We start from the raw sequence: 22,025 nt of genomic DNA on the forward strand, positions 1-22,025 counted from the left end.
TCGGTCAGGGGGGCGTGTCTTTGCGCCAGGAAGTCCCGGCTGAACCCCGCCCCTCGGCGCGGTAAGACCCGAGCTTGGCTCTATGGCGGCCGCCGAGCCGTCCTGCCGGGAAGGGGCGTGAGCGCGGCTCTGCCGCTGCTCCGACGTGCAGGTAATGCGCGCGGGAAGCGGCGCCGTTGCCGTGGCAGCAGGGACCGGAAGGCGCTGGAGGAGTCCCTTGCTGTGCTGTGCTCAGCATCTGTTTGAATGGCATGCGCGAGGCATCCCAGCCTGCTCGCCCCCCCCCCCCCCCATGTTTAATTCCTGCTCCTGGGGTTGCAGGAACATTCACGAATTGTACTAACAAGGCTGAAAAATGAATCGGGCGAGCCTAAGAAGGGTGGGAGCAGCATGGAAAGGCAGCCTAGTGGTGGAAACCCAACCAGTGACGGAGTTCAGGAAAGCCTGGGATAAGCACTGAGGATCACTAGTTGCCAAAAAGCAAGAGGAAAGCCAAAGCTTAACAGGGAGACCGTGTACGGTAGAGGTGGGTGGTCGGGAACCCCCAGTATTGAGCAAACTCCTCTCTGTCCAGGGTCCATTTGAGCACCCCTAATCGTTTTGAAAAGTTGGCTCCCATGGTATGTGCCACTGCATTAGGAAGGGAATTGGCAGACTTGGACTTGGTGCTCCTTCCAGGCTGATGCACAGCCCACAATTTATCCTCCCAGTGTGCACACAGGTTTTGTGTACAAACTTTACTGAGTTGTGCACATAGAACCATGCGTATACCTTGGCACCCTCTCATGCAGGTCCTATACGAATGAAGGCATTAGTTAGATATTACCCCCCAGTCCAGTGGGGTGTTGGAAACTTTACTCTATCTTGGTCTAGGAGCTAAAGTTTCCAGGGTTAATGTTAGTCTATGGGTGGAAGTTGGTGTTCTGATGTTGGCACCAGTAATGAAGATTTGATGCTCAGGAAATATTTATGCACATAAATCATGTTTTGCTGTGTACTAAGCCTTTTTCTTTGTGCACATTTTCTGGTTTGTGCCTTTTTTTTTTTTGACTCCCAGTGCATTGGGAGTCACAGGCACACGGACCATTGGGGATTAGTAAATGATGGCAGAAAAGATGAAGTGGAGCTGACTGGCATTCACCTTGTCTCTTCATCCTTATCCGTGACTTTTCAATTGTGCCAGGAAATTGCACATGAATCAAGGCTATGAGGCTACTCATTGCTGGGTAAGCAGCTCCAGCACGCTCTGCTTTCTATGGGGCAGAAATGATCCTGCCATCAAAGTCTGTGCTCCATTTCTACAGGGAGCTGAAACTGATTTACCCCACCAGCTCTACTCTGTCTCCTTGAAAAAAAAAAAAAAAAAAGGAGGCAGAACACCATTCCGGGTTCTTCCACCAGAAATTAAAGGGTTGAATTAACACAAGTGAAACTTGTGAGCTGCAGTGCTTATCCAGGCCAGCACTGAAGCCTTAATGACTGCTACACTTGCTCATAAGTTTCAAGCTTGTGCCAGTTCAACTCCTTTTTGTGTCTGTCTGCAACATCTGCTTCAGACTCTCCCCCTTCTCCAGTTCCCTATAGAAGAAGAGGGGAGGGGAGGGAGGGCAGAGACGAGGTACAGTGATGGTGAACTCCAGCCCTCGAGTGCCCCAAACAGGCCGGGTTTTCAGGATATCTCCAGTGAAGATGCATGGCCTGAAAACCTGGCTTGTTGGTGGCACGGCTGAGAACTGGAGTTGCCATCACTGGGCTAGGAGGAGAGTGACCGTTCTCTGCTTTGTATGCCCCGGGATCACGCCCTCCTGTCCTCTTCCCTGCAGGCTGTCTGAAGGGGAGAGGCTGAGCAGAACACCCCTGCTGCTCTGAAAAGAAGCTGGAACTGCCTTGCAAGCCTTTTCCCCCACAAATTTTTCAGTTTCCTTGTTGTTTCACACCTTTAAATCACACCTAAGATTCTTATCTCTATATAAAGACTGCAATAGAAACTCCTCAACCTAACAGAATCACTACTCAACAAATAGTTTTATATTGAAAGAACTGTGTTACCGCGCATTGTTGGCACGTCTATAAAGTTTTAACTATTTTATATACATTCTTTTACTTTATGTGCCTTTTTGTAAACCGCTGTGATGCTTAGTTTACTGAATAATGGTATAGAAAAGATTTTAAATACATTAATGAATGAATGAATTAATTAAACCTGGTTTTAACACTCAGCCCTCATAATTGATGTTTCTGAGGGGGGCTCATTGGCTGCAGAAGCTGAGTCTCCCAAAACTCTGCCTAGCGCAGGGCTTCCCAAACCTGCCCCGGGGACCCCACAGCCATTTTCAGGATATCTACCATGAATATGCATGAGATAAATTTGCATATACCGAGACATACCGGCTAACACATTTCCACAGTGTAACTGTTTTGGGCGGAAAATAGTATCAAAGAACAAGACTTGTGTTACTGATTAAGCACCACAGTAGCTCCTGAGGCAGGTCTATGTACAGAGCGAAACTCGGCCAGAGTCGGGCCTGTGTACTGTGATAAATAAAGAATCTCTTTCACTGAACCATCTTCTCCTTGTTGCTACATTGCAAAATTGGATCATTTTCCATTGTTTTCTAGTAGCGGTCAGGCGTCCATTATGGCTGAGAAATAGGTTGGCCGATGTGACCGCCATGGCTACACATCAAATTGCCCTTTCCTATTTGTACCCCAGATCAGTCCAGACAAGTGGGGTTTATGCGTCCCTACCAGCAGATGGAGGCAGAGAACAAAACTTTGAGGCACTGCTACATAACCGAGTGTGCCACCTGCAGGCCCTCAGGATTTCTCTGTCTCCAGCAGATGGTAGAGGTGCAAACCTGCAGCTGGAGTTTTCCAAAAATTTAGTAGGAGATCTCAGCTCTCTGAAGTGTTAGGATCCTTTGTGGGCCATCCCTCGGGTAGAGCAGGGGGTTGGAGATCCCTGGTCTGGATCAGCCCTCATCAAGGAGGGGGGGGGGGGTGTGTGAAAGCCAGAGGTTTCCCTCACCCGCCTCTGGGTCCCTGACACCCTCGGCGCTCAGTCTCCTTTAGAAGCAGGGAACTATTTGTTTTCTTCCCTTCCCTGGCCCTGGGTATCTTTGTTTCAAATTTTATTGAAAAAAAAAAAAAAAGGTTCTCAGGAAGCAGAGGAGCAGGGCTGAGGCAGTGTGAGCGGCTGGACTTGTTCTCTGCCGGGAGGCAGGTAAGGGGGGAGGGGGGTGATCTTGTTCATAGGTTGGGCCCAGGGCTGCTTTCAGCACCGGACAGCGCCGTTCTTCTCCTTGCATCAGCAGGGGTTGTTTTTAAGCCCGATTGCCCCAGCATGTTACCTCCCACGCAGTGGCAATGTTTTTGTCGCGGCTGGGTCCTCAAATCGGCCGTGTTTTGCTGCAAATGTCTCCAGAGAGGCTGGGACCTCCAGAGGGGGCGGGGGGGTGGGGTGGGGTGGTAGGAGCATGAGGTCGGCTGAGCCAACTCTGGAGGTGGGAGGTGGTCAGAGGAGCCGGCGTTCATTTTGTCTACACATGCTGGAAGCCAGGCTGCTGTATCAGAGCCACAGGAGTCCACTACCATGCTGTTCCCTGTGGAACAAGACCCTGCTGGTGGCAGGGGAAGGGAACAGGCGCAAGGGGGCGTGCACCCTTCTTCAGATCCGGAAGCTTTTTCAGCAGATTTTATCCTTCTGCTCCATAAGGCCTACTTGGCCAGGAAGGGAGCAGGGACCAAGAGTCCGGAGTGATCCTGCGGGGTTTGGTTCTCAAGAGGTCCACAGTGGAAGAAGACACATCAGATGAGACGGATGATCTGGATCAGATGCAGGGAGGGCCGGTGGATCTGGGCAGGGACCCTGTTAGCACGTTGGTGGATCTGATGCAGGATCCACACCAAGATTCTGTTACTGCATTCAGAGATTCAATGCAGGATCTGGATGAGGTCCCAGTCGTGGACGGTGACAATCCTCAGGCGATCCGCCTGTTCTACAGGGATGGGTTGGGCCTGCTAATTCCCCAGGTTATGGAGGAACTGGGGATTAAGGTCACTCAAATGTTGGATAATGAGGGGGTAAACCCAGTCCTGGAGGGATTACGGGGGGCCCCCTAAGGTGAAGAAGTTGGTGGATCAGGAGGGTAGCCATGGTTGTGGCTAAATTGTATCTCTTGCTGGAACAGACATTGCAGTCATGGAAGATTCCCAAGGTGGATGCTGCAGTTTCCATGGTTACCAAGAAGACCCAGTGGCAGGTACTGCTGCTCTGCAGGAAACTGGAAATCCTCCTTAAGAGGTTGTTTGAGCCTTCATGTGGTGGTCTACGGAAGTCTGATGCAGAGAGTCTGCTTGTGCTGGGTGCAGAAGCCGCACAATAAGTGGTAGGGAACAGCCGTTGAGGCAGCTCAGGCTGCCTGCTTGGAAGCGGGAGTGGTCTGTGTGGCGGATGCCCTGTATGAAATGATCCAGACTTCTGCCAGAAGTATGGTCTCGGTGGTAGCGGCGAGGCAACCTCTATGGCTACAAAATTGGTCAGCGGATGTGTGGTCCAAAGCCCAGCTGTCTAACCTCCCCTTCCAGGGAAAGTTGTTGTTTTGGAAAGGATTTGGAGCAGCTCATGAAGCAATTGGGGGAGTCAAAGGGTAATAAATTGCCTGAGGACAAGAAAACCCCAAATAGTTTTTTCCTCCAAGCTCGATTCCAAGAAGCGAGGAGGTTTCATGCTGGCAGGAGCCCCATGCTGGTGGCGGCACAAAAGCAAAGTTTGGGCAGGCAGCTGTCCTTTCGAGTCCAATGGAGACCTCTGAGGGATGATGGCTCCCAAGGGGGGGAGGTGGAAGTAAGATTGGTCAATGAAGGCGGGCTGGTCCATTCCTCTTCATAGGCTATTGGAAGGAGGCTATCCCTCTTTTACGAGGAGTGAACCAAGATCACGTCGGACCAGTGGGTCCGAGAGATGGTTATGCCTTAGAATTTTCTGGTCCGCTCAGGGACGCCTTTGTAATCTCCTGCTGCGAAATCCCGGGGAAAGTGAGAGTCGGTGTGGGAGACATTGCAAAGGCTGCAGCTCCTGTGCGCCATTGTTCCAGTGCCCCCTCTGGAGAGGGGGGCAAAATCGGTACTCCATGTACTTCGTGGTGCCAAAGGAGGAGAGGACCATTTGGCCCATTCTTGATCTGCAGAGGGTCAATGCTGCCCTCTGGGTGTCATAGTTTCGGATGGAGACACCTCGCACGGTGATAGCGGCAGTGCGCAAAGGGGAGTTTCTGGCATCGTTGATGGAAGCCTATCTCCATATCCCCATTCGGGCTGAACACAGGAGGTTCCCGAGGTTCATGGTCCTGGGGGAGCATTTCCAGTTTCGTGCCCTGCCCTTTGGTCTAGCAATAGCGCCGTGCACATTTATGAAGGTGATGGTGGTAATGGCGGTGGCACTCAGGAAGGAAGGTATCCTGGTGCACTCCATACCTGGACGATTGGCTTGTTTGGGCAAAATTGGAAGTGGAGTGTTGGTGCTTAGTTCAGCAAGTCCTGCAACTCCTGGATTCGTTGGGCTGGGTGACAAATCTGGCAAAGAGTCATTTGAAGCCAGCCCAGTCATTGGAATATCTGGAGGCGTGCTTCGATACCCGTTTGGGGAAGGTGGTTCTTTTTTTTATAATTATATCTTTATTGAATTTCTTGTTTAATTACAATAAAATAAAGAAAATACAATAGTTGTAAACATACACAATTAGGAGTAATAGTCTTACTAACAAAATAAATTACAGCAATTGTAATCTTGAGGGATTATAAGAAAATTACACTACAATAACAAAAGTTATCAATGCGAAAAGGAGATGTACCTAGGCACTATAAAAAAAAACATTTTGACCTTCCCTTCAGTTACCTCCTTACCAAAATAACAAACCCTAATCTTCTGGATCTTTCTCAGCATTCTTATTTAAAATAAAAGTTTCTAAGTGTAAAGGGTCAGTAAACATAAACATATTGGAGTGTAGAGTTATAAAACATCTACAAGGAAACTTGAGGAAAAAGGATGCTCCCAGGGCAAGAACCTTATCTTTTAAAGAAAGTGTCTCCTATGTACTTGTGTAGGACGAGAGACATCAGGAAATAATATCTTGCCCACAGAAGGAGATATCCTTATTCTTAAAGTATATATAAAACTCCAGATCTTTATCCCGCTCTGCACAAAAAGAGACAACGTAGCTCTATTATTCATTAGGTCTACTGATTCCTCAAGAAATGTTGAGAGGCCAGGACTTTCTAAAGTGAGAGTTTGATTTAATTGATCTGGTCCTTTCCTCTGACGAAATAAATATTTTAGAAATATAAGGTACATCAACCTCTGAAAAGGGCAGAACCTCTTGCAAATATTTTTGAACAATTCAATTGGTGATAATCTAGTATATGGAAAATTAATTAAATGCAGATTTTCTGGAGCCTCAATCTTATTATGTAGTAACAAACTGTCCTTAATATTTGTAAATGTTGTTTTCTCCATTTCTTTTCTTGTGCAAGAATAGAAGATTTAGTCTAAGGCATAAAGAAACTGAGTAATAGATTGAGTCACATCATTATCCAATTTCGTAATCAGTTTCCATAAATCAGCAAGTGTAACACTAGATGGATCTTTACCTATATCTGGAGATGTTACCTTAAGTTTGACCCTTAGGATCCTCGGAATCAGATTTATCGCAGCCCACAATTTATACAGGCATAACAAAATCAAATGCTTGTTGATCAGTGCTTGGAACAATCCCTTCAATAGATCTCACAATTCGGGGCAGTTCCAGCCTCTCAGTCTGCAATGGAGGAGCTGATGGATGGGGAGGAAGTCTGTTATCAACAGGACTCAAGGAAACTCCCGTGGAGGAGCTTCCAGCGCAGACACTGGTGGACAACTCACCAATCCAAAGACGGTTGTCCATTGGGCATCAAAAAACTGCTGGAGCAGATGTTAATATCTTCAATTTCCTTTTTTTCCCATCAGAATAAGCCGCACGCCAACGGCTCGCACCACAGGCCTCGACTTTTTATTGAGCCGGAGTTGCAGATGACGTCAGCAGTGATGTTGAGGAGGGGGTGGAGCGTTGCCGCGGTTGGTATAGGCGATCAGAGAAATCTCACAGCGGCCCTGGGTCTTGTTCCTAAGTACCTCCATAGAGGAAACTCCCCTGGGGAAGGTGTTTTGACTATGGAAAGGGTAGTCTGAGCTCAGTGCTTCCTGTTGGCTGACTATTGACATAATTATCTGTTTTTAATCAAGTTTTGTCTAGTCTGTCCATAGTTTGCTTTTGAAGAAAATATGGGCAGGCTGAAGTCACTGTAGGAGTATGTATACTGTGACATCAGTTTGCTCTGTCTCTATCTGCTGGTAGAGGTGCATAACCCACTTGTTCTGGATTCATCTGACTGTTCTAAAGAAAAGGAAATTATCAGGTAAGTAGTAATCTTTCATTAGTAACTAGTTTTGCTATAAATTACTGTTTGACGTGCCTGAATGCATGTATTCTATACCAAAATAAATGTGGTAAGCCTTCTGGCCTGCTTTAATCTTTTTGCGCACCACTTTTATCCTAAAAGAATTTGTTTTGTTCTACTTACATTCTTTGTAAATTGTGAACTCTTCCATTGGACGAAGCTAAGGATCTGAAGGAGGGACTTGGGTGATTTCAGGTGCTCATGTGTACCAGTGTCTGTGGGTACTCCTCACACCCTGAAATCAGTCTGCCGAGCTCCAGAACCAGCACCGCAGTCGGCTTCAGATCTGCTCTTGTGCATGCACTGACGGGTCCTGTTATATTCTCTTTGTCTGCAGGATGTGGAGCCGGGCTGCAGCACGTTGGCAGAAGGCTGCTGATCCTCCTTCAAGATTGGAGGAGCTGAGAGCTATACGGAGGGAGCGAGAGAGAGGTGGGTTCAGGGATTTGGACTTGATGGTTATCGTTAATGGATCTTCTAACTGAGGGAGGGAGAGACTATTCCTTTCGCCAAAAAGATACCAGACGAGGACCCTTTTTATAGAGAGATTGGACACACTACAGTCAGCATTAAGGCAGAGATTGGGTTGTATGGCCAAAAGGGTTGAAATCATGTAATCTGCTTCGTGGGATTGCTTTCAGAGAATAGAAACATGTTAAGAGAAAATAAAATACCAAACATTAATTTGCATTTGGGAAAAGAAAAATAGGATTGGACTTTGTGATAATGCGGTGTTTAATTACATAATAATTATGCAAATTAAAATGTGCCATTATTAAAAAAAAAAATGCTGAACTTTATTGTGAATAATAAACGTGTAAATGGGCAAGCACAGTGTTATGGTTCATCCCGCAGGCTCAAAATGCAGCAGTGGTCAAAGAGAGAGAATACGCATGCGTTACCTTTTTGAAATTCATGGCAAAGTCCATGCAGGTAAAAGGTACTCACCGACTTTGCAGCAAAGCGGCCGGGTGTGAAATTTGGCCCTAGAATCTCTCTCATTTCCTGCTGTGAGGGTGGGAGCAGCATATGCTCCGAGATAGGAGGCTGGAAGGAAGCATTTCTTCCATGAACTACGGTAAATGCATGGAACAGCCTCCCAGGGGAGGCGATGGAAGACCAACATAGGAATAGAATTCAAAGAAAACCTTGAGGTGTGAGGGTAAGGTCTGTGGTATTGTAATAGGCAGGGAAAATAGGAAGATTGGATGGGCCTTGTCTTTTATATCTGCCCTTATACTTGTTTTTTTTGTATAACACTTTCATTTGAGTATTGCAGAAGGAGAACATTCAAAATGCAAAGAATTGCATTCAGGCACTTTTCAAATTGTGTACTTTTTCCTTCACTCTGAATAACTGTTGTACACTTCTTCATCCTTCCCTGAATGTGGACGGGTTACAGAACTTAGGACTTTAATAATCACATATCCAGGAGCAGGTTCTGGAGACAATGGGCAGAGCCCTCAGAGTGCACTGAAAACTCCTCCTGCTGCAGTAATCATCCTTTCCCCATCAGTGATATTTTGAAATAATACATGAGAATTGGTGGACTATTCCCATTCCTCACTCACTCCTAATTATACTGTGCCAGGCATCGCATGGTTCTGTGTCCGGGTGTAAGTTCTGTGATGTGGCTTTGGGATGATAGAGTGAACCTCAGGTGGCAGAAAAGAACGTGCACCTTCAGGCAGAATGGTCTCCAAATCCTGTTGTCATTTTTTAAGAAGGCAAACGCCGCAGTGGTGCTGATCCCAACGTGGCTGCATTTATTTACAAAACGTTCCTAGCAGGATTCATCTATAAAGTAGCAGATGGCGGTCCTGGGAACTCGTTTACTTTATTGCCAAAAGGGTTCACCAGCAAGACTTACAGAAGGGATGCTTTTTCCCAATGGCCAAACCACTTCAGGGGTGCTGTGCCCACTGCCACCCCACACCACCGGCAACTAGGAAGAATGTCCGATGATTACTGAATGCTTGGCTCAAATCTCGGGTTTTCTTCTCCGTGATCCTGACCTTTCCCGGGTATCCAGTTCCTGGGAATTTCCAGGATTCCCAATTTTTCTTTAGGTGTGACACTCCTTAGGGGATCCTGATCTTCCTCATCTGAAAGTCATGTTTGTCCTCCTTGGGCATGGATGGTCCTGCCAGAGAGTGGGTAAGCGCTGGCTCCCTCCGTGCCTCCTTCTCCTCCCTGTGTTCTGTAGGATCCTGCCCATTTCTTCTCTCACTGAGATCCAGATCTTTCTCCTAGAAATCCCAGTGATACCCTGGCTCCAACCAACCAGGGGCTTACTTCAGGGGGGGGGGGGGCGTTCCTGGAGCAAACCATTACTTGGCCACACAGGGACAGGACTAATGGTTTTGTTTTTTTTTGTGCCAGTTCTCAAAATAAAATTCAGTACAAACAATCTACAATGAATACATTAAAAGAACTGCGAGCTACAATGGACACAATTCTGCTGCACTGTAGGCTAAGTATTGGTTTTGTAAGAAGCAAAGTTGAAGATGTTAAGGCCTGAAATGGCTGACCGGCAAAGTGGTTGGAGTCCATCACCGAGGCAGAGTGTGGACATGATTGGGGTCAGATGTGACAGGTGTTGAGAGGACAGATAAGATGTGGGAGGGGAAAAGGTGTGTTGGCTTGCATATGTCAATGTTGGATTGCAGATTATAAGGAACGTAGCGGCACAGCTGTTAACGGGCAGCCCGCAACGAACTCCTGCAGCGTCTTTGCTGTTACAGTCACACTGGCTTCCAATTTCTTTACGCTGCCAGTTTAAGTGTTTGGTTTTGGTGTTCAGAATTCAGAGAGGTAATTGCTCCCTCCATTTGAGAGGTAGGATAGGCTGGTAAGAGAGTAGGCAGGTCATGAGGTTTAATCAGAAATGGCCTTGGTTATGGAATTCTCTTCCATCTTCACTGAGAGAAGAAGACAAACTCTTGGGGATTAGAAACGGGCTTAAAACATTATTAATGTCCTCTGAGTGAGTGAGAGTGATGGAGGTGGGACAGAGTATAAAATATTTAGTCCTTGGTAGGGCAGGTTGCAATTTTACTTGTTTTTTTGTTTGTTTTGATTTTACTATTCTTTTTATTGTATATGTGTTGTGTATGTTTTGTTTCATATATATATATATATATATATATATATATATATATATATATATATATATATATATATAAAATAAATATATGTGTTGTGTATGTTTTGTTTCATATATATATATATATATATAAAATAAATATATGTGTGTGTGTGTTCTGTTTGTATATCATTTTAGGTGATTTTTATCTGGAAAGAGATTCATAAATAGAATGCAAGGGATTATTAGGAAAGGAATGGAGACTATCCTAATGCCTCTGCATCACTCCTTGCTGTGACTTCATCTTGAGTATTGTGTGCAGTTCTGGTCTCAGAAAAGATATAGCAAAATTAGAAAAGGTACAGAGAAGGGCAACCAAAATGATAAAGGGGATGGAATGATTCCCCTATGAGGAAAGCTTAAGGGGGTTAGGACTCTTCAGCTTGGAATAGAGACTGAGGGGAGATATGATAGAGGACTGTGGAACGAGTAAACATTAATCTGCTTACTCGTTCAAAGAGTACAAAGACTAGGTGATTTAAAACTAATAAGAGAAAATATTTTTTTACTCAACACATAATTAAGTTCTGGAATCTGTTGCCAGAGGATGTGGTAAAAGCTATTAGTGTAGCTGTGTTTAAAAAAAAAAAGTGTTTTTACAAGTTCCTAGAGGAAAACACTATAAACCACTATTAAAATGGAATTGAAGAAATCCATTTCTTATCCCTGGGATAAGCGGCTTGGAATCTGTCTAGCCCTTGGGATCCTGCCAGGTTCTTATGGCCTGGATTGGCCACTGTTGGAAACAGGATACTGGTCTTGATAGACCTTTGGTGTGACCCAGTATGGGTCACACCAAAGGTCTATCAAGGTCTATTGAATGAAATGTATTTATTTAGGTCTCAAATGAAATGTATTTATTTAGGTATCAAAGGTCTATTGAATGAAATGTATTTATTTACTTGGAATATGTATAGATTGCATTCCTGGCCCTAGCAACAGGGACCACCTAAAGTGGTGTACAGGAGTTAAAAGAGAATATAATACAGTCAATAGGCATGGGAACAAAAGTCCAAGATAATCCTAAAAGAAAAAAAATCTTAAGTAATTCAGAAACTGGAAGAAACAGGTAACCCCCTGATCAATGCAAACCAGCAGCTCCTATGCATCAACCTCTCCGTAAAGCTAGCTTCATGGGAGAGGGTTCTCTCCTATTTGTATTGTCCACCTGCCCAAAGTGGAGAAGCCTCAAAGACTTGGTCTAGATGGACAATTTTGCTCGTTATCTGTAAAGTATGATTCCTCGTGTCTGTTCTGTGCTTGTGTTGGTATCTGGGTCTCTTAAAAGGCAACATCTGAAGCCAGGGCTTGACCCGCTGCCCCTTTTCTCTGCAGCTCTGAGGAAGGCCCGGCGAGAGCAACAGCTGAGCAGTAAAAGGCTTGTGCGCCACTCCCTGGAGGAGCCGGATCCCGAAGAGCTGGCAGCGGGTTGTCTTACTCAGGAACAGGTACCCCGGAAGCCGCACCTGTCTCCTGCTGTTTATTAAGGGCTAATTTAGGATATTCCAGGGCTGTGCAGGCATTCTGGCCCGGGGGGGGGTTAGTTTTTCACAGAGATGAAAAATTGTAGTTTATTGTGGCTCTCATCCAAAGAAACTGCTGCTTGGGTCCAAGGTAATCAAATTCCTCAGCACCAGGTCTGTTCCAAACCCGTGAAACCAAACTCCATGTTTCAGTTCTTTTGCCTTTATAAAGCTGGCCAATGCGGTTTTCCTGCAACCCTGCCGCATCCTTCCTCAGTGCTGTCCTAGACTGAAAGGATGGGCCGTGATTTACCTCTGGCTAATGCACTGCTATAACTCTCACACTTCCCAGAATTAGCGGCAAAATACTTTGTGTCTTCTTTTTTTTTTAAACACGTGTACCAGCGCACTTTGAGGACGCTTCCAGTTAAGACTTCCCTAGCCTTTGCTACTGTGGCACGTGAGCTCGGATTATTTAAGCTGGTGGTTCCCAAATCCATCCTGGGGGGACCCCCCAGCCAGTCAGGTTTTCAGGATATCCGCAAGGAATGTGCATGGGATGGCGCCCTTAGATGTCTTATGGGAAGGATTTCTGCAGATTAGGGTGACCGTTACTCTGCACTATATGTAAAAATTATAACTAAAGGGTTAAAAAAAGAAAAGTCCAGGAGAGCCCCAGAACCAAGAGGAGGAACAGTCCCTAAAATTAAAAATGAAAGCTACTGCTTCTGCGGGCACAAGCAAAGAGTGTTTTGAATGTTTTACTGATGTCTGGCGTACTGGTTTTTGGAGGCAGAAGATTCCCTTCCCTTTTATGGCTCGTAGTAAGCAGGTATAGAGGAATGATACATTTCTTTCTGCATACGCTGGTAGCTTACATAAAAATCAGACCAGACTAGGTCTCATGAAAAAGCCAGTCCTGCTGGCCAGGACTGTGGCCGCACAGTTTGGGTGCCTGGGCTGCTTCTGCACCAGGTCTGACTCCTGGACCCTTTCCTTTGCAGGTGGTGCTGCTGCTTACAGGTGCCCAGCGTGGGACAGCGGACAGACTGAAATCACTGAGTCGCCTCCGCCGAGGATTACAGCACAGAGAGGTGCAGCAAACATTCGTCAGGTAAATCGGCCACTTGTGGGGATCCTGGAGAATACGGTTAATGATGACTCGGTTCTGATCCTGCTTCGAAGCCACTGACAGGGTTCTCGCTTTCCTTTCTGCAGGGTGGAGGGCAGCATGCGGGTGCTGGTCGGACTCCTTACGAGCAGCCTGGCGGAGATGCAGATGGAAGCGGCCCGCTGTCTGCACGAGCTCTCCCACTCCGACAGTCCTGCGGTCTGCAAGGCCTGCTCGCCCGCCACTCCCTACCTCCTCACGTACCTCTCTGGACACAGTGCCGAGCTGACCGTAAGGCTTCTCCCTCCTGAACTCTTCTGGGAATCCTCACAGCCCCAACAAAGTCGGGGTGCTGAGATTCTTAAATAAAAGAATAACGTTAGCTAAAACCAACAAACCAGGCAGCTAAAGGCTAATGAACGTTTCAGGATGCACAGAGTACCCTCTGGGAGGAACTTAAGTTTATTGCTGGGGACGTGCACTCAATAAGGCCATGTTGGGTTTTTCCTTTAGCTAACTTTCTTTTTTGCTGCCTTAACATAAGCTGCTTAGTGTTTAAGGGTCTGCATTGGACCTCTTTATTTGCGTAATATACTTTCTTTGTATGTCTTAAGCTGTTGCAGTTCATTGCAGAATGGTATGGGCAGCTAAATGTTGCCTGGCATTGTTGGCGGTTTTGTTCTTATTTCTTATGAAACTGTGTGCATATTTATATTTTTATTTTCAGCTGATGGCCGTTAGTTAATTTCCGCTGGATCACTGGGATAGCCTGGGTTTCAAGAGGCAGTAGGTCCTATTGTTTGCACAGCGTGGGTGTTGGCTGCTGGGCTGGAGCTGTAATGTGGAGGTTGATATTCAGTGCGCTTTCTCCAGCTGAGTTTGGCACGGAGCAGGACGAATGTCGGGGGTTTCAAACCGAATGCCTCCGAGGTACCTGCCAGCTAGAAAACCTGGAGGTGGTCAGGGGGCGGTAGCACTTATCCGGCTAACTTCCTGATTGCTGGCTTCATTCAGCAATGGAGCAGTGCCACTCAGTCTCTCAGTGTTGACCTCACATGAATGTAATGCGGGGGCTGGGAGTTGGGTGCCTGTGGACACTGGGGCTATGTTCCTGTGCCGTTGTCTTGAGAGGCTTTGATGCTCTTACCATCTGTGTTTTGGGCTGTGAGATATTGGCTTGAGTTAAAGTATCTCTGGGTTTTATTGTAGGGATTTGGGATGGTGGGTTAGAACGTAGCGTTGTTGGGTTTCTGCTGTTTGTTTTTAAATGTATTTTTGATATTCTCTTTGTACCTTGCTAAGAGTTTTTGAGTATAAGCCTGTAGTAGTAATTAAATGGAATTTTAAGAAGAAATGCAAGTACAGTAAGCCGAGGCTTGCTGAGGAATTTTTACCCACTCTGTCTCCCCCCTACCTTCGCCCCTGGCCAGGCTGACCTGAGCGTTCTCCCTCCCTTTCCCCACTCCTAGCTCTGTGGCTCTGAACCAGCCCTGCCGCGGCCTCCTGGCTGCAGAGCCCAGGCACAGCGCCCCCTGGTGGGCACTGCCGGAATAACGTGACCCGTGCCGCACTCAAGGGCCCGGTGTAAGGAGCTGCGGGGTAAAACCGAGAGCTGAGACCCGGTGCACAGTGAGCTCATTTATTTTGCCACAGATGACTTTTTATTTTTCAGACATGCAGCTGAAATGAAACCAAGTAGTCAAACAGCAGCGTAGCCATCATCACAGCCCCTAACTGAAGACTTGGGGTTCTTAATTCTTCATGTTGGGGGATCTGAAAAGAGCCGCAAAACCCCAGTCCGGCTAAAGGCCTGCTCCCATGAAATCCAGATAGTCAACGTTTTTTTAACCTGTTCATTAGGACCCTTAACTCCTGCTGCATTAGCAGATCGTTAACTGCATCGGGCGTAAGTGCGCAGACTACAAAATGCGCGCTCGGCCCAGGCTGATGCAGGGAGCAGGGGAGCGTCTGACGGGATTGAGATGCACAAAATTCATACAAAACATGATGTGTGTGCTTAAAACACTTTTTAGGCACACACATCCAGTTTCTGCGCAGAAATCCTGCTCTGTGTGCGCAAAGCCAGCGTTCTGTACCTAAATCCTGATTACGAGTCCTGGCACCGGAGCTCCTGCTCTTGCTTCTGTCCTTAGACCCTGGAAACTTCACTCCCCCTCTGACCAGGAGCAGAATTTCCAGTGTCCCTCTCCGCACTGGGTCGTAATGTTTCACGCCTTCGGTCGCATGGGATTTCCATGCGTGGGCGCTAAGCAGAAGGCAGATATGTTTGTAAAACTCCTGGCTGCACCGGCAGTAACATTTTGCGTACAGCTGGGGGTAAAGGTGTGCACTCTGCCGAGTGCATTGTATTGCGTCAGGCCCCGCGAGTGTAGCAGATGACAGAAAAAAAACCCCATCGACCTCTCTACTCCATCCAGTTATTCCTGCCTGCACTGCTGCCAACTCTGCCACAGATAGACTAATTACAAAATGCCGCTCCTCTAGCCAAGACGGTGGTTCTTTTCTTGTCTTTGTTTGCACGCTACCTTGTGGGGCAGAGGAGTGTATATAATCCCCCCACTTACTAAACACCCAGCATCCTTCCCTCCCCCCAGTGCTATGGAAAGGAAAGAAATCCCGCATTGCGTGCCCAAGAATTTCCCGAGTTGCTTTCCTTTGTAGGAGCTGTGCTTGTACACCCTGGGTAACCTGGCAGTGGAGAGCGAGGGGCTCCGGAGGCAGCTTCTCTTGCAGGGCATTGTGCCCGCACTGGCATCCTGCATCCAGGTGAGCGCCTAGCCGGGCTTCAGATGCCGTCTCTAGGCAGTGCATGGCCTAAGTGGCGTCCAGTTCTGCAATCATAAATAAATAAATAACTTTTGTAAAAGTCCAGGAGATTTTAGACCTGAAGGTTTGAGGCGGACGCCGACCGCCTGTCTGAAATTTCAGACTAAATTCTGGATTAGAAAAAACCTCCCATTTCTCCTGCTTCTGGCAAAGTTCTGGAAGAATTACTTTTGCTGTAGATCATTTGTAGATTTTGCCAATGTGAATGGCTTGCGGTTCATGACCACCTATCATCCAGCTGTCAGTGCCCACCTAACTGGACCGCAAATTTCACAGCTAGGCAGGCTGTGCTTTCATTTCCCTAAGAGGGTGCCCGGCTGCTGCTAGAAGCAGCTGTTTTCCACCGCTTCAATCAAGCAGTCGTGAACTGCATTGTAGAGGGTGCAAAACACACTGAGATCATGGATTTGCTCTACTGTGGATGCAGAAAGGATGCTGTTAGCGCAGAAAGGAGCAGGCTTTCACGGTACGGCAGCTCTCGTTCACAGAGATCAAAACCTTATTGTGCAGATTTGATCAAGCAGCTTCGAAAGCTGAGCTTAATTTAAAATGTCTGTAATCCTCTTAATACAAGTAGTTGATTTGCAGAATATAAGTACGATAAACACCTCTGGTTTTCCTGCAATTTCCCCTTCCTTCCAGTCCTCCTACCCTGCCCTAATCTGCTCCATAATTTATTTTACTAGATTAGTAATTGGACTTAGCCAGCACTATACAGTCATTGCGCGCTATCCTACGTCCCTGAAGGATGCCTTTGTTTAATTTGAACTCTGTGATTTTTGTAGTCCCCTCATGTCCTAGTGGTGGAGGCTGTGGGGTATGTCCTGTCTCAGCTGCTGCAGGCTAAGGAAGCTCCTGAAAAGATCGTACCGTAAGTAGATTTACGATGTCAACATAGGACGTTGGACGCACCTTTCTCTAGCTGAGCTGTAGAGAGGGTCCAGTTGGATATTCTCTGGAAAAGGCCTGGAGCAGTGATGGGGCACGAGGCCTGAGATACATCTAGCATTGCCTTAGTTTAATTGCATGCAATTGGTATGGACAGTAAAACTGGACTTCCTGCCCAATGGAAGCTGTCAAACACGGATTCACCCTCTAGTGCTCCCGAGTGGCTGTGGTTACAAAGTAGAGTAGGATCCAGTTAGGATGACACCTCCAGCTCCACTCTGAAGCACCAGGAGAGAGGGCAGGAGTGTGTGGACTTTGCTTTTGCTCCTCCGACTGGCCAAGGCTATGGATGGGGTAACAGGGCTAGGGAAGTCCAGGGCCTCCAGGAAGTTTTAAAAGGATGGGCGTTGGGGTGTGAAGGGCCTGGGTGGGCGCAGGCCTCGGGCAGAGATTTCTGCAGCCAGGAGTGGGGGGGTCAGAGGGGCCCAGTGGAGACTCAGCCGGGAGGAACTGAACTGAAAAAGAGAAAAAAAATTAAATGAACTGAAAAACAAACACCCCTGACACGAAAAAACAAACCAAAATGAAAATGTAGTGGCTGAACCTCCCCAGAAGGAAGACGTCCCTTTCAGTTACCTTGCCCGCAGCCATTCTCTGTGGTGAGGGGGCTTCCTGCTTGACCCTCTTGACGCCATCCAATGCTATGAACACCACTTGTTGCCAGATTTTACCCCTGATACGTATTTGGCAGAGGCAGCGGTCTTGCTCGTTCCTCCAAGCTGATCTCGCACATCCCTCTGGCAGCAGGCGCTTGAGATCTCCCTGTCAGACTTTTAGTTCTGATTTGTAGTGGGACGGGGATTTAACCTAAGACTAGTTTAGCCTGTCCCCTGCTAAGCTATCTGTATACATGCAAATGATGGCAGTGCTAAGAGTTTACCTCTTATTATTGTAGATTCTGAGCATTGGAGAAGTAAAAGATTCAATCACAGCTGTTTAGTGGAAGGAAATATTTTTCAGGCACATTACCCACAAGCAGGCCTCCCAGGAAAAGGCACAGCCTTTAGTTATTAATTAAATTGCAAAAAGAAAAAGATGATTGGGAGCAAATACATGGCTAGCGCACACCACCAATGACTCTTTGTTTTGGTTTGTTTTTTTGTGCGTCAAGCAGTATAATCACAGCTTAGCCAGAAATATCCCCAAAGTATTCATTGTCTAATTTCATATCTTTTTTTTTTTTTTGTCTTTAATTGCTGATCTGCTGTGCAAAATCCAATTAGTGCAAAAAACCTCTGTGCACAATACACTCAATAGGAAAGTCTTTTAAAAATATAGCAGACTTGTAATAAAACTTCCTTGAGAGAAAACTGCAGCTTATTTCACAACTGCCATCTTGGTCAAATAACTGTTTGCATCAGGGGATCCTCTGCCATTACCCCATTCTGCATTTACACTGAACGCCCAAGCAAATCCGTCAACCCCAAAGAAAAGAACAGGACCTCCAGTCACCAATGGAAATCCATTGAAATGAATCCCTGTTGTATCATCACTGTGACCCAAATGACCTAGAAAAATCAACCGTTCAAAACAATCTCTTAAAGATTTCTCTTAACAAAACCTGAATGAAACTCAAAAAAAAAAAGTTCAAAACTGAATGATTGATGTTTAAAAAAAAAAAAAAAAAAAAAAAAATCCCTACCCTTCATTGAGGCCACGTGGCTGACCAGCATCTCACAGAAAAATTGCCACTTGGTTACCCAGTAATCGATGTTCTCTGTCATCTCCCTGCCGCAACTTTGGTTGTTGTCATTAACTGCTCCAGAAATCCTCCGGTGAATAATTGTATTCAGTTCAATCCATGAGCTAGCGCTGCTTCAACTTGTTTCTTGTGGCCGCAGCGCCCACTAAGTCTGGGAATCAATCTTTGCTTGTCCGCATGGACACTGCAAACCAGAATCCAACGAATGATCTCGGACAAGTGGTCTGAAAGCCCAAGTGAAACGTCTTTCTGAACTTCGGATGTAATAGCAAATGCTGTTTGCTACATCCAGATAAGAATTTAAAAAAAAAAAAAAAAGTTTCCTATTAATTGTGCCGCAGGGTTTTTTTTTTTTTTTTTTGCACGGCAGGTTGGCAATTAAAAATATAATGAAATAAAGACAATGAACTATTTAGGGATGTTTTGCTTGAGATGTGATTTATACTGGATGTCCCTCACCCATAAAATAAGTCATTTATGATGAAATGCGCTATCTCATAGTTTGCTCCTGTTCATTTTTCTTTTTTCAACTTCATTGATAACTAAAGATTCTGACCCTCTTCCTGGCAGGCACATTTGTCAGGTTCAGGTCTAGTGCGTCATCTGGTTAGAGCATTATTTTTTTTATCTAGTAGTCCTGAGCGGGGTTAAAGGTGGAATGAAATCTTGGCTCTTTCTGGATCTAGGCTGGTTTTTGAGTCTGGTCTCGCACAGCACATGCTTCGACTGGTGCGGGGTGACCTGCAACAGGGACTTGGGACGGCTGTTGAGTTCGCATGGTCTCTTCACTACCTTGTTTGCAGGTAAATTAGATTGATTGTGGATCTGTTCACCTTTGCATGAAAATGTTGAAGTATATGGGGGTAAACATGTCTGGTTGCATGCTTTCTCCTGGGTTTGATGGGTGATTGCTCAGGGAACAAGGCTGGTTCAGCTTCCTGAGGGTATCTCGATGCCAGTTGCGTTCAGTCTTCTGAATAAAGAAATAACCATAGGGCTTTCTCTCATCACTTTGTATTTACCAGCTTTCATAAGTGTCCAAAAGCAGCAAACGAACAGTTTGGGATAACCATTTTTATGCACATAAGGATGCATAAAACATTGGCACACGTGTAAATCTAGCTGAAATCTTCATAAAGATAGGGCTCCTTCTGCATGGCACTGTTGGTATAGGATGATGAAGTACAAGTACAGTAGTTGGGTATCATTTTAAATTTTAGGAAGTCCAAACAATCTGTGAATCCATAATTAATTTACATCCAACAGACCAATCAGAGAGTCCTATAGAGAAACCTTACAAGTACCACACTCCAAATCCATGCGGCACATAACCACCAGAGACAGGGCGTTCTCCACTGCAGGACCAACACTGTGGAACTCCATCCCACCAGATTTGAGACAGGAACCCTGCCTGCCCACATTCAGGAAAAGACTCAAAACGTGGCTATTCATGAAAGCCTTTCCTGAACTAAACTGAACCTACTCCATCATTAACTAAGCACTCAGACTTTGCCTTATTCACGGCAACTAATTTCCCTACCTTATAATTAATATTCCTACATCATAAACACAATTCACTAATGCCTTAAGCACATTGACTGGCATTTACGTTCTTTTGATTTAATCCCCTGCTTCTTTTCTATGCTCCAAGTTGTATTACTCCCTTGTTTTATTGTAACTGCATACCTTAGCCTTCTCTTGTTTAATGTTTTATTATTATTATTATTATTATTATTAATAAGATAAATATTAGTTTTTACCTTTTTTGTTACCTATCCACTTGTTAATTGTAAACCGACATGATGCGATATCTATTGTGAATGCCGGTATAGAAAAACTTAAAATAAATAAATAAATAATAATTTAACAGTGAGACCAAAACTTGCATGTTCTTCTGGCAGCTAGAAACCCTACTGCCTTTCCTTTCCTCTCACAGCCAAGTCAACAATGCGCTCTTAGTCTCCCTTGGCATCGTGTCCACGCTGGTGCTGCTGCTCATAGACCTGGCTTCACTGCTCTCACAAAGTGCTGCTGAAGGGCTCGAGCTGGTAAGGTAACATTGCTTTCAGCAATGAAGTGCTGCGGCAAGAACACATTTAATATTTGTCAGTGTGAAATGAATTCAGCATTATTGGGGGAGGGGGGTGAGAGAGTCGTAAGTTGGCGGCTGCTGCTGATCATCTTCTTGTTCCAGCTAATCTCCCCAGCGCTGCGTTGCCTGGGTAATCTGCTCGCGGAGGACGAGGAGGTAGGAAGCAGAATCCGAATCCAAGATGGCCGCCTGTTAGTGGCTCTGATTGTCTTTGTGCAGCAGTTCAGCCAGCAGCAGCCCTTTGTGGTGCAGGAGTGTCTCTGGGTCCTGAATAACCTCACAGGTACTGTAAAGACTCAAAAATCCCATCACTGGGAAAACAGGAGACACAAACTAGAGGATCCTTGTTCATGTTGTATTATTCATACAAATACTAAAGTCTCTACCATCCAGTAACACTCAACGCACAGAGCTTTGGGTGGAAATCACCTCATTCATCTTCGGCTACAACCATAAAGAGAACTTATTTGCTTTGTGTTTCCATAATGCTTAAATAAGATTGATGTGAAAAACGTTAGGAAAAATAGACTTGGTCAAAATAATATGTGCAGGAGTGAGAGAATTAAACTGAAAAAGCAGAGCAGGAATTTACAAGACTACCATTGTTTGTTGCAAGGCTGAAGCAGTCTCATCTTGTCCTGGAATCGAGATGTTATAACCCACAGCCGTCTTAGTCTCTGAGAACAGTCTAAGCTTTAGATTGCGTTTTCTAGTATGGGTCTAAAAACGGGGACGCCATTGTTACCATTTTACATAATAATCCTGGGAAAAGAGGAAGAGCTCGTGCTTTTTGTTTGTATTTATTTATTTTTTTAAGAAGGAAAGGTGCCAGTACACAGATCCAGGGTCATCCTGTGCTCCTGCCCAATCTGGTTGGAGGGGGCTCTTCCCCACACCCTTTTTTTCTGTTTCCTACTCCTGTTTCTCTCCACCTCACACCCACTGATGCCTTCCTGCTGGGCTGAGAACCAAGGAAGCCAGGGTTCAAATTTTGCTTCCCCCCCCCCCCCCATTGTCTCTTTATGACCTTGAGCAATTCACTTCATCCTTCATTGCCTCCCTTACACCTTAGACATAAGCCCTCTGGGCCAAGGACCCCCACTTGTATGTATTTGGAAAGGTAAGCAATGAAATCTGAAAAAAATCCTAAATGCCCTCCAGTTCCTAGCAGTCTTTCACCCCCCTCTCCTTAGCAGTCGTGTGCTTGCTCTCTAATACCTCTC

General features: G+C 45.9%; 1 protein-coding gene across 2 annotated transcripts in view; it reads left to right on the top strand.

Moving 5' to 3' along the window:
* TMCO6 (transmembrane and coiled-coil domains 6) overlaps positions 1 to 22,025 on the top strand; it is a 26,861-nt gene continuing 4,836 nt past the window's right edge. The window contains exons 1-10 of one of the 2 annotated variants that reach the window (XM_029583306.1): positions 1 to 151; positions 7,832 to 7,926; positions 11,975 to 12,087; positions 13,107 to 13,216; positions 13,321 to 13,504; positions 15,896 to 16,000; positions 16,846 to 16,931; positions 19,397 to 19,513; positions 20,647 to 20,758; positions 20,905 to 21,085. In XM_029583306.1, coding sequence (XP_029439166.1) covers positions 7,833 to 7,926; positions 11,975 to 12,087; positions 13,107 to 13,216; positions 13,321 to 13,504; positions 15,896 to 16,000; positions 16,846 to 16,931; positions 19,397 to 19,513; positions 20,647 to 20,758; positions 20,905 to 21,085 — 1,102 coding nt within the window. In that variant the 5' untranslated portion in view covers positions 1 to 151; position 7,832. The remainder of the gene's footprint in view (positions 152 to 7,831; positions 7,927 to 11,974; positions 12,088 to 13,106; positions 13,217 to 13,320; positions 13,505 to 15,895; positions 16,001 to 16,845; positions 16,932 to 19,396; positions 19,514 to 20,646; positions 20,759 to 20,904; positions 21,086 to 22,025) is intronic. The other variant, XM_029583307.1, reaches the window with a different exon arrangement.

This window comes from Rhinatrema bivittatum, chromosome 18 (genome assembly GCF_901001135.1).
Source record: "Rhinatrema bivittatum chromosome 18, aRhiBiv1.1, whole genome shotgun sequence".
NCBI lineage: Eukaryota > Metazoa > Chordata > Amphibia > Gymnophiona > Rhinatrematidae > Rhinatrema > Rhinatrema bivittatum.